Genomic DNA, 15,022 nt, shown 5'->3' on the forward strand with positions numbered 1-15,022 from the left:
CCCTGTGTTGTCTCATGTTTGTCCAGTACCTGCACTAGGAATTAGTTATCTGGAATGTACTTCCTTAGAGATTTCAAAGGTGGGCTTGTGTGTGGCTGCTTGTGAACCAAGCAAATGGAGGACTAACTCATGATTGTGTCCTAAGCGGACAGTTTGGGGTTTGCACTGAGAATCATAGTGTCCTGAGCTGGAAAAGCTCCACAAGGATCATCCAGTCCAACCCTCCTTGCAGTAAAAATAGCAAGAGCTGGTTGTCCTGGTCCAGGACATGCTTCTCCTTTGACATGAGCAATGCAGCACACACGAATGTGTTGATAAACCAGGATTGTTTCTTTTTGGTGTGTGTGGATATTGATTCAAGAGGATTTCCTCATTTTTGTTCCTTGCTGGGACAGGAATGGATGGATAGTCAGTGCTGCTTGTTTTAGATGGATCATCTGGGGGTCACCTGACTGCTGTAAACAATAGATGTGCCCACATCAAGCTATGCAAAAGGATCAAATGTTGGGATTTTGGAGGAATTCTGGACAAGCTGTTTCCCTCTCTAGTAATGAGGAGCTGGGTTTCTGCCTGGGGATGGACATGCAGTAAAAAGCAGTCCTTGCACCTCCTGCTCATGCCCTGTGCTTCCCAGCAGAGGCACACACATTTGGATGTCTGTATTAGCTTGCCAGCTCATCCTTGAATAGCAGCTTCCAGTGAACTGTAAATGCAACGCAGAACATGCTGGAGCCAGGAATTCGAGGAAGGAGGAATTCCACCCAACAGAACTGCTGAGACTTGAAAATCAAGCTAGGTTTTCTTCTGGCAACTTCAAAGCAGGGAGCTCTCTGTAAATGCAGGCTCAGGAATGACTACAGCAGCTAATCAAGGGCTGTCATTCTCTTCAGCAGTTCATGGGGCTGTAGAACAAACAGGGAAAGTTTCCTGTGTTAGAAAAACAAAGAGATATTGCTGAATAAAGAAGTTATTAAGTTCTCTAGAACTCTGCTTTTGCAATGATTACCTCTGTAACTGAGCTGCTTTAGTCTGGCTCCTGGAGCTGCTGCTTTCCCTTCTCATCCCCGCCCCTAGTGAGGCCTCATTGTGTTCACTGTTACAACCTTTATTCACTGACATTTTGAGGACCAATATAATCTAAGTAAATACACAGCTTGCCTTGCTTGGAGGGATTTGATGCCGTACGTAAAACTAACACAGATCCATTATTTCAGCGTCCCTGCTGTGGGGAGGGAACTGTGTGCAAGAGAGGAAGGAGATCAGTGGTGAAAAGTGAAGTTTGAGCAAATTCAGCGGTCTTCTATCTGGGAACTCTTGAGTTACAATTAATTTTTGGAAGTTCTGAAATTAATTTGTTGTAGTTCACAAATTGAAGCTACCCAGAGCTTTAAGGTGTGCTTGCTCACAGCATGGGAAGTTCAACCCAGAAATTGCCTGCTGCCAATAAGCTTCCAATGAGGGTTGTATGTTTGATTTAACACCAACACCTTTTTGTTTCTCTCTTCTTTTCCCTTCAATCCTTCCCCCCCGGACATCTCCTCCCCTCCTCCCTCAGGCCTGTATTGATGAGAATCTGGACATGGTGAAGTTCCTGGTAGAAAATGGAGCCAATGTGAACCAGCAAGACAACGAGGGCTGGACTCCTCTTCATGCAGTGGCATCGTGTGGCTACCTGAACATAGCAGAGTGAGTGAGTTTGGGGCTATTCCGGGTATTTATAACACTTCCCCGTGCCTCTCTCTTCAGAGCAGGTACACAGGTGATGGATACTCTGACCCTTGTACAATGCTTTGGCAAGCAATGCTGAAAATAGGTGCTTTCCTCTTGGTATTGAATTCTGAACTTCTGAGGATTAAGGTGAAGCCTTCAACTGGTTGCCTTTTGCTGCTGCCATTATTAGACTGTCTTATGATTCATTAGATACTTTAACTAAAATGCCAAGCAAAAAGGAAATGGGACAGCTGGTACAGGGATGTGTAGTGAAGGAGCTCCTCCATGTGAGGGTGGGGAGGCCCTGGCACAGGTTGCCCAGGGAAGCTGTGGCTGCCCCTGTATCCCTGGAAGTGTCCAAGACCAGGCTGGATGGGGCTTGGAGCAGCCTGGGACAGTGGAAGGTGTCCCTGGCCATGGCAGGGTTGGGACTGGATGGGCTTTAAGGTCCCTTCCAACCCAAACCAGGCTGGGATTCCATGACTACCTTTCTTTACCACAGACAGACTGGTGTGAGCAGTGCTGTGGTTAAGTGGAGACTTTCAAGTTCAGCTGTCAATCCAGCACCACGAATGTGTTCGCCACTAAACCTCAAGGGCCACATCCACTCATTTTCTGAACACTTCCGGGGATGGTGACTCCACCACTGCCCTGGGCAGCTGTGCCAGGGCCTGACCACTGTTTCTGGAAAGAAAGTTCCCCCAATACCCAACCTGAGCCTCCCCTGGCACAGCTTAATGCTGTTTCCTCTTGTCCTGTCCCTGTTCCCTGGCAGCAGAGCCCAACTTCCCCCGGCTGCCCCCTCCTGTCAGGGACTTGTGCAGAGCCACAAGGTCCCCCTGAGCCTCCTTTGCTCCAGGCTGAACACCAACCCATTATTCTTTACCAGTCATACTGTGTTTATATATTTAGTCCACTACAGCTACCAGAAAGTTTCCAAAATTTGAATTAAGATAACTATTTCTTAAATGCATTGAAAATAAATTATAAAACCAAGCAACCTCACCCCACCAATATTTGTGTGCTTACATAGATACTTCTTTTACTTCTCAGAGTTGTACTGATTAAAAGATGTACAAGCCAAAGAAGACATCTGTTGGTCTTGAATAAATTTTTGGTAAAGTTATAAAAGGACAAATTCAAAAACTGATGATACTTGATGAGGCTTTTTTTAAAATTAGTATAATTGCCTTTTCTTCAAAAAAAAAAAAGGGATAATCAACCAGGTTAAAGCAAGAACAGGGGTATTTAAGTAACTATGGAGAAAGAAAAACTGTGAGCCTCTGAGCAAGGACCTTGCATTTACAATGAAAGTTTTTAGTCTAGAAATTGGCTAAGAGTAAGGTCCTCATTTGGTAACTGAACTTGCATGAGAAAGGCAAATACTTTGTCGTGCTGTCTGACTGCTTGTGTCATTGCTCTGAAGCCAAGCACACGAGGTGTGACTTGCTGGCCTGGGTGTCCTTGCTGCAGGTACCTGATCAGCCACGGGGCCAACGTGGCTGCTGTGAACAGCGAGGGGGAGGTCCCGTCCGACATCGCAGAGGAGGCGGCCATGAAGGACCTGCTTCTGGAGCAAGTCAAGAAACAAGGTAAAGGAAGGGCTTGAATATGTGAGCGTTGGGACCCCTAAGAGCTTCTGTATGAGAATTCTGCTGCCTTGTTCTCTGTTGGTGAAGAGAACTGAGATCTGGCCCAGAAAGCAGCAGACAGGTTTTGCTTTGCTATCAGGACACTGGAGCAGATGCAGGAGGTTTGTTGTCTCTGTCCTTGGGATTCTTCAAAGCAAGACACCACAGTCCTGAAATCTGATTCATCAGATCTGGTTCCTTTAAAAGTGAGATTTAATTCTGACCTCTAATACCAATGAAAGGTCTTGTTTCACTGAGACTTGGTGAAACCAAAGTGTGATTTACAGGACTGCCAAAGGCAGGGACCAGGAAATGAATATTCCAGGCCTGGAGTGACATGCTTTATCCTGATTTTTCCCTAGATTTCTTCTGCCATCTCCCCTTTCTCATCAGGTGTGCCTGGCTGAGGGGCTGCTCTCCAGGCTGTCCCTGCACAAACATCCCTGGCTGAGGAATAGTTTGGAGCTGGTGTTAAGAAATGCTTTATCAGTCTGAAATTTTTCTTCATACTCACGGAATTCATTTGGGAGTGGTTGAACGTCTGCATGTGTGTGTGAGAAGTTTAAATTGTGTCTATGAATTTCATCAAGAATGTTGGACAAGGAACCCAAGGAATTCCTGGAACTTCCATCTTTGGACACAGTTAAAGCTCAGCTGCATTCATGTCTGAGCTGGGTGATCTGGCTTTGAAGTTACCCTCCTTGGAGTGGGTGTTTGGGCTACAGATCCCCAAGGACTCTTTCCAGTCTGGATTATTTTATTCCTGTAGATTTTGGGGAGGGAGAGTGGGAGTTGCTTGCATGCTGGATTGAATCCAGTCTCTCTATCAGATACATTTTGACACATGGTGGTTACTTTATTTTTTTAAGGTATAATTAGGAAGGGGTCAGTGCCTTGCTGCTTTGTCACCTGTGTTAATGGTCCAGGGCCACCAAATTTGTCAGGCACAACTTGCCCTCAGAGAAGCCATGTTGGCTGTCACCAGTCACCTCCTTATTTTCCATGTGTCTTAGCGTAGTTTCCAGGAGGATCTGCTCCATGATCTTGCTGTACACAGAGGAGAGGCCAATTGGCCTGTAGTGCCTCAGGTCCTCCTCTTTTCCCAGTTTAAAAATGGGGGTTATGTTTTCCATTTTCCAGTCTGTGGGAACTTCACCAGACTGGCACAACTTCTCAAACAGGAGAGTGACTTAGGCACTTCCTCCACCAGCTCCCTTGGGACCCATGGATGCATCTCACCAGGGTCCATGGACTTGTGCACCTTCAGGTTCCTTAAATTCTCTCAAACCTGGCAATAATGTGGTTGAAACCGTACAGGACATTGAGGCAGTGATTCTGCCTCACCTGCAGGTATTTTGCCTGACACTTTTTGGGATTCTGCTTGCATTGCCTCACCACATTAGTGGCATCCTGCTAAGATGCCCTGAAACAACCATCTGTCTCCACTGAGAAGATTCCCATCACACAGTTTAAAGGATCATAACTGCTGGAGGAAATGGGGTTGAACTTTAAATAAGCATCTGTCCAGCTCCGCAGCCTGTCCTCAGCAGGGACTGTGAGCAGATGCCTGCTCCAGACTGTAACAACAGCTCAAGTGTTTACAATTCCCCTCCCAGCCTCCAGCCACTGTGCCTCCAGAAATTCCTGAGCCAAACTGGCTTTCTGTGTACTTGTGAGTGCCCCGTGGCTTTCTGTTTCCTGAGCTCGTGCAGCCCTCCTTAGGAGCTCCAACATGTCCAGCATTGTGTGTAATAGCTACAAACTTGTCTAGTCCTTCGTCTGAAGCCAGTTTTTTATTTCTGATCTTTGCAAAATCCTGCAGCAGTGGGTCTCACAGCTCAGACTCTGAGTTAAGTGTTTTCCTTGGTTCTGTTTTAAACCTAATGCCCCATAATTTAATTGGCAATCATGTCATTCTTATACTGAAAGTATTAATCCATAAGGACTCCTACTTTTCAGGACCCTTCCTGATTTTTGAGATTTGTCATCTTCTTGTTTGTATTTTTTCCTGAGTGGGAGGGTTCTACTCTGATTAATCCTATTTGGATTGGTATCAATACTTGTGATTGATATATTGTCCTTCCATGATCTCATTACTGTGAAAACTGCACTTAGGAAAACAAGTCAAGGTTGGTTTTACCTCTCACTGGTTTAATGACAGTTGACACAATCTGTCAGCCAGACACACCTCCCTCTCCACGTCATCCCCCTGCCTCTCCACATTTCCACCTGCTCCTAAGCAGTCACTTAGGCCATCAGAGTAGATTTCTTCTGGCCTTCTCATGCCAAAATGATTTCAGATTGTGTTTTGTCAGAATCTGGGGGTTTGCTGCTCAGTGGAATAACTCAGTACTTCTCTCAGCATGCCTGTCATGAATGCCTCTGGAGCAGTGCAGATCCCTGTGTGTGTTACATGCAGAGTGTCCTGAATTTGGAGTGAGCACAGAGCTGAGGTCAGCGTGCTCCTGCAGGAGACATCTGAGGATCCTCAGACGGTACCCTCACTACAGGTCAATTCAGTCAGTTAAGCTGTTGTTCATGACTCTGTTGTTTTGGTCTAGGACACAGCCCATGTAGAATTCAATCCTTCTACCCTTAATGCTCAGCTGAGCTTTTAGTTAATTGGGCTGGGTTGCAACCACTGGCCCAACTTTCAAAATTTTTAACTCAGACAGTTTTTGAAGTCTCTGTCAATGACACAGGAGCTCTCCCAGTTCATAGAAAAGGCTTTTGCTGATTGTTTTGTGGAAGATCAGAAATAGTTTACTTATATTTTATAGCAAAGGGAATGTAAGGTAAGTTTAACAAGTACTTCAGAGCTTTCATCTCTTGTTCATCTCTTCTTCTGTGCTTCACCCCCTTAGGTGTAGACCTAGACCTGTCAAGGAAAGAAGAGGAGCAGCAAATGCTTCAGGATGCCCGGCAGTGGCTGAACAGTGGGAGAATTGAGGATATAAAGCAGCCCCGGACAGGAGCCACAGCTCTTCATGTTGCTGCAGCCAAGGGCTATTCTGAAGTCATGAGGTAGGAGCTCCTCCCAGGGCTGATGTGTGAAATTAAGGCTAAAGAAGACATCTTGCTTTACATTCAGAGAAATTTGTTCCATACTGAGATTTTCAGGCTGCTGTTTCTCAAAAGGCTCTTGTGGTTTTATGTGTCCAACCATAGTGGTTCACCCAGAAATACACAGGGACTGGAGGATTCCCTTTCATACCTCCAGGCCTTTTTGAAGTAATGAAAGCTTTTTGGAGAGTGAGGCATAAATTAGGAGGTCTCTAATTTTTCTAATCACAGGTCTAATTTTCACTGTTAGAGTAATAATTTTAGGACTAGCAAGCTAAACAGTATTAGGGGATAAAAGTATAATTTTGACATACAAGTGACAACACACACTGCATGGCAGTCACAAACATGACCAGTCTAGTGGGAAAATGCAGTGTTCACCCCTGTCTCACTGTCCTTTACCCCTTCATGCTACTGCTCTTGCAGTGACAGGAGGATTCCAGCACCTGACAGCTCTGCTGCCCTGGCACTAAAAAGATTATTATGAACATAAACTTGCCCAATTTCCTGGTAAAAACCATTAATACTGTTACAGGTAATGTCAAATTAAGTTTCCAACAGTAAAGCTTTTTCTCTGCTCTTTCTGTCTGGGCAGAGCTGCCCATAAACGTAGAGATCATCAAATCACAGACTGGGCTGGGAGGAACCTTAAAACCCATCTTGTCCCACCCTCTGCCATGGCAGGGACACCTTCCACTGTCCCAGGTTGCTCCAAGCTCCAGCCGACCTGGCCTTGGACACTGCCAGGGATCCAGGGGCTGCCACAGCTGCTCTGGGCACCCTGTGCCAGGGCCTCCCCACCCTCACAGGGAGGAATTTTTACCTCATATCTAATCTAACCCTGCCCTCTGTCCATGTGAATTTATTCCCCCTTGTCTTGTTACATGCTCTTGTAAATAGTCTTTACAGGGTTACTCTATTGCCCACGTTAAAATCCATTCTGGAAGTGTTCATCTATCTTGATCCTAAATTTCATAATTTTAAGTGACATGACTTGATGTCTTAAGAGCTGTTTCATATCAAGCCTCAAGCATTTTATTGTACTCCATGTTTCTGGTTTGTATTCAGTCATTAGAACTTATAATTGAGTGATGAGCTGTCTGTGCCTGTACCATGCCCAAGAAGAGGAATCTAACACAGCTCATGTGAATAGAAATGTAATATCTCTGAATCTGAGGTGTTGGTCCCATGGCCTGTCAGGGGAGGGTTGTGAATCCAGTGCTCCTTGATGAAGTTCAGTGTGTGCAGGGTGACTTAGTTCTGGACAGCCTCTCCTTGGCATTAATTGTGGTAATGATAAACACATCTCACAGCAAGCTGACATTGTTGCACTCTTGTGTATGTGACGGCCGTGCTGAAGTTCAAATCCAGAGCTTTAGTGACTTAAACCAAAGGGGCTGACAGCCAGGAGCCAGCTAACTCTAAATGAGTCGTGGAATTTGTCTGTGACCTTGAATCTCTTAGCAGCTCTGTTTCTCCCTTCTGCCAGCTGGAAAATCAACAGAAACTCAGCACCTAATTTACAATTTCTTTCACAGAGAAGCCCACAGCTGCTCTGCTGTGACTGTGTTTTATTTAGCACAGTAGCACATTGGTGTAAAGCTGCAGGAGTTTCCAAGCTGTTGGTGCCATGTTGGGGTCGTGCTGGATTTCCCTCATGCTATGCAATGGTGGCTCTGGATGGGGGAATTTCCCACAATGGAAATTTTCAGGAGCAGTTTTACCAGACTTGCAGAATTCCCCTGGGATGTTCTTCAATATTTAAGCAATTTGGATAATAGTTTTGATACAGGAGCTGCTCAGTGATCAGGTGAGCCTGATCACTGCCACACCAGTGTGCACATGGCTCTGGAGCTCCAGACTACTACCCCTGACCCTCTTGTGTTTGTTTTTGTGTTAAATATTCAAGCTCCAGGTGCTGTGAAACACCAGTGTTCTGCTCTGATGGAGAAGGGAGGGTTGAAGGGGCACAGCAGTGAAGGTGAGGAAAGGAGATCCCAGGCAGGTTCACTTGTGGAAGATTTGTTTGAAATGTGCAAGGGCATCTCTGAAAAAATGCATTTGGGGTTGTATAATCCAAATGAGGGTTGTTTAGCATACAAATGTCACCTCTGTCAATGCCACTGGTGCTTCCCTGGCAGTCCTGTTGGTCTCCTTGTCGACCACCCCACACTGTGGCCTTGTGCTGTTGGAGAACCAAGCTCAAGCTCCAGTTCCCAAATGTCCCTCTCCTGGCAGGTGCTGTGCTTGGCTCCCTGGCACAGGGGTGGCAGTTGCAGGGATGCTGTCTGTGTGCTCAGTGCCTGAGCCAGTCCAGGCTCTCTCCTCCACTGGAGCAGGAGTTCAGACTGGGTCACCAATGCCAGATGGGAAATCAAGGTGTTCTCCCAATTCAGGACATGCTGAAAGGGACTGTTATCAGTTTGACATGTTCCAGCAGGTTTTACATCAACATCACTTTTTGTTCATTGCCCTTTCCATTACAGTTTCGAGCTTATCAGGTGGGATGTCGCTTTGGTTAATAACCAAGTCCAGAAGCTCCTGGCTGTTAGGGAGCCTGGCTACCTACTTGGTGCCTAATAGGGGAAACTCTGCTCTGCCAGGAAGTCATTCCTGATGAGCAGAGATCAATCTTGCTTCTTTCCTCAGGCTCCTGATCCAGGCTGGGTTTAATTTGAATGTCCAGGACAACGATGGCTGGACTCCGCTCCACGCTGCTGCTCACTGGGGAGTGAAGGAAGCGTGTTCCATCCTGGCTGAGGCTCTGTGTGACATGGACATCAGGAACAAGCTGGTCAGTACACAACTAATGCAGGGTATTCTATAGCCAGATTAATATCGACTATTGCCTGCTGCATGATCATGGAATCATAGAACCCCGGACTGGTTTGGGTTTGGAGGAACCTTATAGCTCATGGATTTTCAAGAGCTTGTCCAGGGCTGTTCTTGGTGTTCCCATCCCTGCTGGGATGTTCATACTGGTCTGTGAGCTGCTTCCCACTGGAGCAGGGTCAGGTGTGCCATGGCAGCCTCTGGAGGAGGAGAGAAGGTTGGATGTGCTTGGAGGAGCACCAGGGGATGAAGGCTGGCAGGAGGATGTGATAAGAGAGGGCCCTGTGTGTTCCAGATGTGCTGGAAACTGCTGGAACACAAATGCCTCCATGAGAAGCCCTTTCAGCCTGGTGAGCTCTTTGGCAACCAAAATCTTTTCTGTTTAAATGCCATCAGATGCTTTTCCAAAGGGATGTGTATGGGGTCTTGTATCATGCCATACTTGAAAAGAAACAGCCACAATTGTATTTGTTGCACTACCTGCTCCTTCCAGTCCAGAATTGTCTCCTTGTTGGGTCAGATGGACAAGGCTACCTTTTATTTTTGACCTGTAGCCATCGGGTTTCATGGTGTGTTGTTAATGAAATGACATTTAGAGCTTTAGTTATGGTGAAAATGTAACCAATTTCTTGGTTTGTGCCCTAGAGTATTTTTGTAGTTTGTTTTAGTTTATAAATGCCCATGGATGTGGAAATGGATCCCAATTTTTTTGGCTTCCTTGGCAGCCTTTCAGAACCTTTAAATAAATGATGCTAAAGTAACACAGAATCAGGAATATCCTGAATTGAAAGGGACCCACAGTCCAACCCCTGGCCCTGCACAGACGCCCCCAAATCCCACCCTGGGCATCCCTGGCAGCGCTGTCCAAACGCTCCTGGAGCTCTGGCAGCCTCGGGGCTGTGCCCATTCATTCCCTGGGGAGCCTGGGCAGTGCCCAGCACCCTCTGGGGGAAGAACCTTTCCCTGATATCCAATGTAAGAGGTCAGTCACATTCCCTCTTAGTGCAAGAGTGTCCTTTTTAGAAACTTGGAAACTCAAATATAGTCCTGGCTGTTGGATTCGAGCTGCAGCAACCAGGGAGCTGCACTGCCCTGGTAAAAGTTGCTCACTGAACGTAAACATGATCTTAGAGGTCTTTTCCAGCCAAAATGATTCTGTGATTCCATGATCACTGTCACATGGGTTTCCTTGCTCTGGAGTGAAGCAGAGTGTCACTCACCATTTGGGGAGGGAGGATGTGGAGCATAAGCACTGGTAAATAGGACTTTTTGGAACATTACCACTGTGTCATCTCAGCTATCCTCTTGTGTTCTCTGTCACTGCACCAGGGCCAGACTCCCTTTGACGTGGCTGATGAGGGACTCGTGGAGCATTTAGAAATGCTGCAGAAGAAACAGACTGTGGTGAGTTTCTGGAGATTGTTTACCACCTCTCCAATTACCTTTTCACACACGGGTGTTCTCCAAGACATATGGTGCCAACAGATGCAGGAAGCCAAGGCCCAGCTATTTTCTTTAGTTACTCATTTGCAATCTTTAATCACAGCAATATTTTTAATAGCTAGAAATCTAGATTGGATGACTGCAGCAAGGAGGTCAGTAGTGTGATGGCATGCAGAATTACGGGAACTGGTAAGGAATTTATGTTCATCTTTGGAATTGTTATTATCCTGCAGTTGCTTTGTTGGCTGGCAGGCTCTCTTGCATCAAACTGCTCTGTTCCTAATGAGCAATTACCCAAGTCAGCTTTGTGTTTGCATCCAGGGAAATACACTGTCAGTGTTGGGAAAGATCTGTTACCGTGTCTGCCTTTCTTACAATGGGGAGGAAGAAGAAATTATAAACTTCAGGGAATTCTGGACTGAAAAAATGGGTGGTTTCAAAACCATATTAAATTGTCATTTCATAGGGCAGTGGAAATAATGGAAGGGATTGTAGGCCAAAAGTTGACATAAAAAAAGGAAAGCAAAATACATCTTGTTCAAAGTAAGGGCAGTTTCAAGCCAGAAAGTTGGGTTTGGGTTGAATTTTTTCCTATTTCATCTGAATTTCATCATCTACTGAATTATCTCACTTAAGTGCTTCCAAAAAAGAAGCTAACCTTCTTTCAAAAAGAATTAAAAACCCGTAAATATCTCTTAAAACATTGGGTTCAGAAACAGACAGAATGGGAACACTGCTGATAAACCCCAGGAATGGATTTTCAGGAACTGACAATGTGGGTGGTTAGAACTTCAGCTCTGATCACAACACAGCTGCTGCCATCCTCAAATAGCAGCCTTAGCATTGACAGGAGCTTCTTAAAAATTAATCAGCTTCTCCCTAAATTAGGCGTTGATAAATACTATCAGGTTGTATTTTGGATTCCCCTCTCTCTCACTACCCAGAATTTTACAGATAACTGCACTTCTTAAATGAAAAAGAAAACCAAGAATTTTTTGGATGACTGGTCACCCATTTTTAGGGCTGCTTTGCAGGGGCTACAACCCCCCTGTTCTCTATATAGAAGCACTATATAAAGGCCTTCTCCATTTATTCAGTCAGTGTAGAACTGGGCAGAAGAATCCAAATTTTATCACAGTTTTTTTTAGTGGCCATAATCTTTTAGTGGAAAAGCCAATCTATCATGTGTTTATCATGTGCCATTTTTATCACTTAAAAATAGAAAACTTATATTTGTTAAGGATAAAACAGGCAGTTCCATGACTGACATTATTTCACTTCCAAAATGACTCTCAAATCAGATATTTTTTTCAGTCTAAAGCAGAACACTGTGCCACCCTTGCTAAATGATTTGCTGCCGTTACTGGAAAGCAAGGGAATTTTTGTTTGCTGGAAGCAATTAATTGGTTTGGGTTTGGATTCTTTTCCCAGTTCCTGAATTATCTGTGAATGGAGCAGGCTGTTTCCTGCACTTCCCTTTGCTGTGTTCCAGCAGTTTGGTCAGTTTAACAATGTTGTACCCCAAATTTTTGCTCTTCACTGGAATCCATGTAGCTTTTCCCACTTCACAGGGTGCCCAGAGCAGCTGGGGCTGCACCATGCCTGGAAGTGTCCAAGGCCAGGTTGGATGGGGCTTGGAGCAACCTGAGCTGGTGGAAGGTGTCCCTGCTGATGGCAGAGGGTGGGAATGGAAGATCTTTATGGTGCCTTCCAACCCAGATAATTCTGGGATTCTATGATTCAGAATTTCCAGTGCTTTTACTTCATTTGCCTGTCAAAAGAGAAAGAATAACCTGGTGAGCCATGACACAACAGAGTCAGCCTTTAATTGAGCCCCTAGCTGTCATCCTTCTGCCTCAGCTGTTTCTGTGGTTCTGGAAGGTACTAAAACAATTTTTGGGTACTGTTTTGTCCACCAATGGTGGTAAAATTAATACTGCTGCTCTCTAGACAAAATCTTTCAGTTTTTGTGTCATCCCAGGTATTCCTGGGCAATGACTTAGTGCATTTGAGAGATTTAAGAAGTGACCCATCCTCACAGGAGTTCCATGGTTACCTGGACAGGGCAGACTTGAATTCTTTCCTCTGGCAGCAAGTAAATAATAGCCACAAAGGCAGCAGATTTTTAGCTGAATCTAGCCTGATTTCATGTGTGCACACACATAAGGACAGACCTCCAGCAGAATCCCAGAATAGTGTGGGCTGGAAGCAACCTTAAAGCTCATCCAGTCCCACCCTCTTCCATGGACAGGGGCACCTTCCACTAGCCCAGGTTGCACCAAGCCCCATCCAGCCTGGTCTTGGACACTTCCAGGGATGGGAGAGCCCACAACCTCTCTGGGCAGCAGTCAGGGTTTGTCGCTGGTCTTGGCAGGGGCAGCTGCAGGTGCCTTTGAAGGTTTTACTAAACGGCAGCTGCATTCCAAGGACACACTGGGTGCTGTGCCCTGCTGGAGCTCCAGTCCAGGGCTCACAGTGCCATTGCAGATGTGCTGCTGTTCAAGTGGCTTCTTACACAAACCTACAGTGGTTTGGTCTAACAAGGCTGGGCTGACCTTGTGCTGTGGTACTGACTGGGTTACCCTGACGGAGCTGGTTAATGTCTATCCTCATTCTCTCTCTCCCATCTTCATGGACTTTTTGACAGCTACGAAGTGAGAAGGAGACAAGGAATAAGCTGATTGAAGCTGACATGAATGGGAAGCCTCAAAACAGACTCTTCACCAAGTAAGTCTCTCTCTCTTAGTTGAAAAGAAACTGCCCAGAGAGTAATGGGAGAAATGGGAGAGCAGCTTCATCTCTCACAGCCAGCTGGCCTCAGCTGGGTCAAAAACAATTCACTGCTGTTTATTTCATGGTTTTGTTTTTTTTTTTAATCTGAGCACTCCCAAATACAGTTTTAGTTGTGTCTTAACACACCCAGTGAGTGATGGAACAAGGGCTTGGGCTGGTGTTTGGTTCTCCTGCTCTGGCTGAGGATCAATCGGAGCTTTGGGCTGAGGACTGCACCTTTTTGTAGCACAGAGCCCTGCAGCCCAGCTGCTGCATTGTGTGGCACTAGAAAAGGAGAGATCACATTTTTGTTTTCAGAGTTAGAAAATGTGAGACTGGCAGTGGAATCCGTGGCAAATTGGCCATGATGGAAGTGCTGGAATGTTCAGTCTGTAGATGGATTTTGTCCTTTGCTTGTTCTGTATGTAGTAAATCATGTCTGTGTGTTCCTGAGAAATATAACTCAGATAACTTGCTCGCCTAGTCCTTAAAATTTCCTATTTTGCAGCAAAGAGAAGATTCTTTATGAGGAAGACACGCTGAAGTCCATGGAAACTGAGGAAGAGAATAAGGACTCAAGCAGTTCTAGTTCTGAAGAGGAAGAAGCTGAAGATGAAGTTTCAGAATCAGACGCTGAGAAGGAGTCAGGTAAGACTTCGTACAGTCTTGGATTTAATAACTAGCCTAGCTATTATTGTTGTTGTTGTTATTGTTAATAATGACATAATTAGTTGTTAAGGACATCCTGAAAGTTTTACTTCCAGTGTATATGTACAGAATTTGGAGAAAACTGGAACTACTGTGCTAAAAAAGCTGATTCAAATGCTGACTCCCAGGTCAGCATAGTTTTTTTTTTTAAAAATCCTTCAGATCCTATTTTAATTCCTACTTCCAGCTCACATGGATTGAAGATAACACATTGTCTATAGCTTGTTCTTAAACAGGGTTTTTTTCTTGTTGGCCCAGTTCAAGAAGAATCCTTCAGGTGCAGGATGGTAGGAAAGCAAGTGAAGGTGTAGGAAGGCAATAGCCTGTTGTGTTTGGATCAGTCTGAAATGAAGGGCTGAAGCTGTCCTGGGTGATTACAGAGGTGAGGAACTTCTGTTTTCCAGGCTGTGATGAATAATGATTGCAAAAGATAGTGGAAAATAAGGATTAAGTACACAGAGTCACAGTAGCATTTACATTATAGTATATTGCTGGCATCTTACTCCCATTCCTTTTCTATAATTTCTGTGGCTTCCTTAATTAGTTTTAAAAGTGTTTATGTAAACACAGAAAGTTTAAATACAGATACTTAATTTTACAGTAAGCCAAGACTTACTTGTACTTAATATTCTGCAAACACAGATGGATCTTGGACTATGATGTGCTTAATGGTTAAACTACTTTTAGCATCAACTTACTTGGTCTATATCCAATATACTAAGAAATAGGTCCTGGGGAGAAGTGTAGTTTACAGTTTTGTTGTGCTTCTGTGGCAGTGAAATTGTCACCTGTGTTAGGATTGTATCAGTTAATGCTGTTGGGGCAGGGTGAGAGGGGTGGAAAATCCTGGCTGGGCTTCGCAG

At 45.1% G+C, this 15,022-nt stretch overlaps 1 protein-coding gene across 4 annotated transcripts in view; it reads left to right on the top strand.

Moving 5' to 3' along the window:
• PPP1R12B (protein phosphatase 1 regulatory subunit 12B) overlaps positions 1 to 15,022 on the top strand; it is a 130,396-nt gene that overhangs the window by 32,932 nt on the left and 82,442 nt on the right. For all 4 annotated transcript variants that reach the window (XM_082296127.1, XM_082296128.1, XM_082296129.1 and 1 more), the window contains exons 2-8: positions 1,556 to 1,686; positions 3,184 to 3,302; positions 6,206 to 6,365; positions 9,054 to 9,198; positions 10,566 to 10,640; positions 13,327 to 13,406; positions 13,960 to 14,099. In XM_082296127.1, the coding sequence (XP_082152253.1) occupies positions 1,556 to 1,686; positions 3,184 to 3,302; positions 6,206 to 6,365; positions 9,054 to 9,198; positions 10,566 to 10,640; positions 13,327 to 13,406; positions 13,960 to 14,099 (850 nt within the window). The remainder of the gene's footprint in view (positions 1 to 1,555; positions 1,687 to 3,183; positions 3,303 to 6,205; positions 6,366 to 9,053; positions 9,199 to 10,565; positions 10,641 to 13,326; positions 13,407 to 13,959; positions 14,100 to 15,022) is intronic.

The sequence above is a fragment of the Coloeus monedula genome, assembly GCF_965178545.1.
Source record: "Coloeus monedula genome assembly, chromosome: 23".
NCBI lineage: Eukaryota > Metazoa > Chordata > Aves > Passeriformes > Corvidae > Coloeus > Coloeus monedula.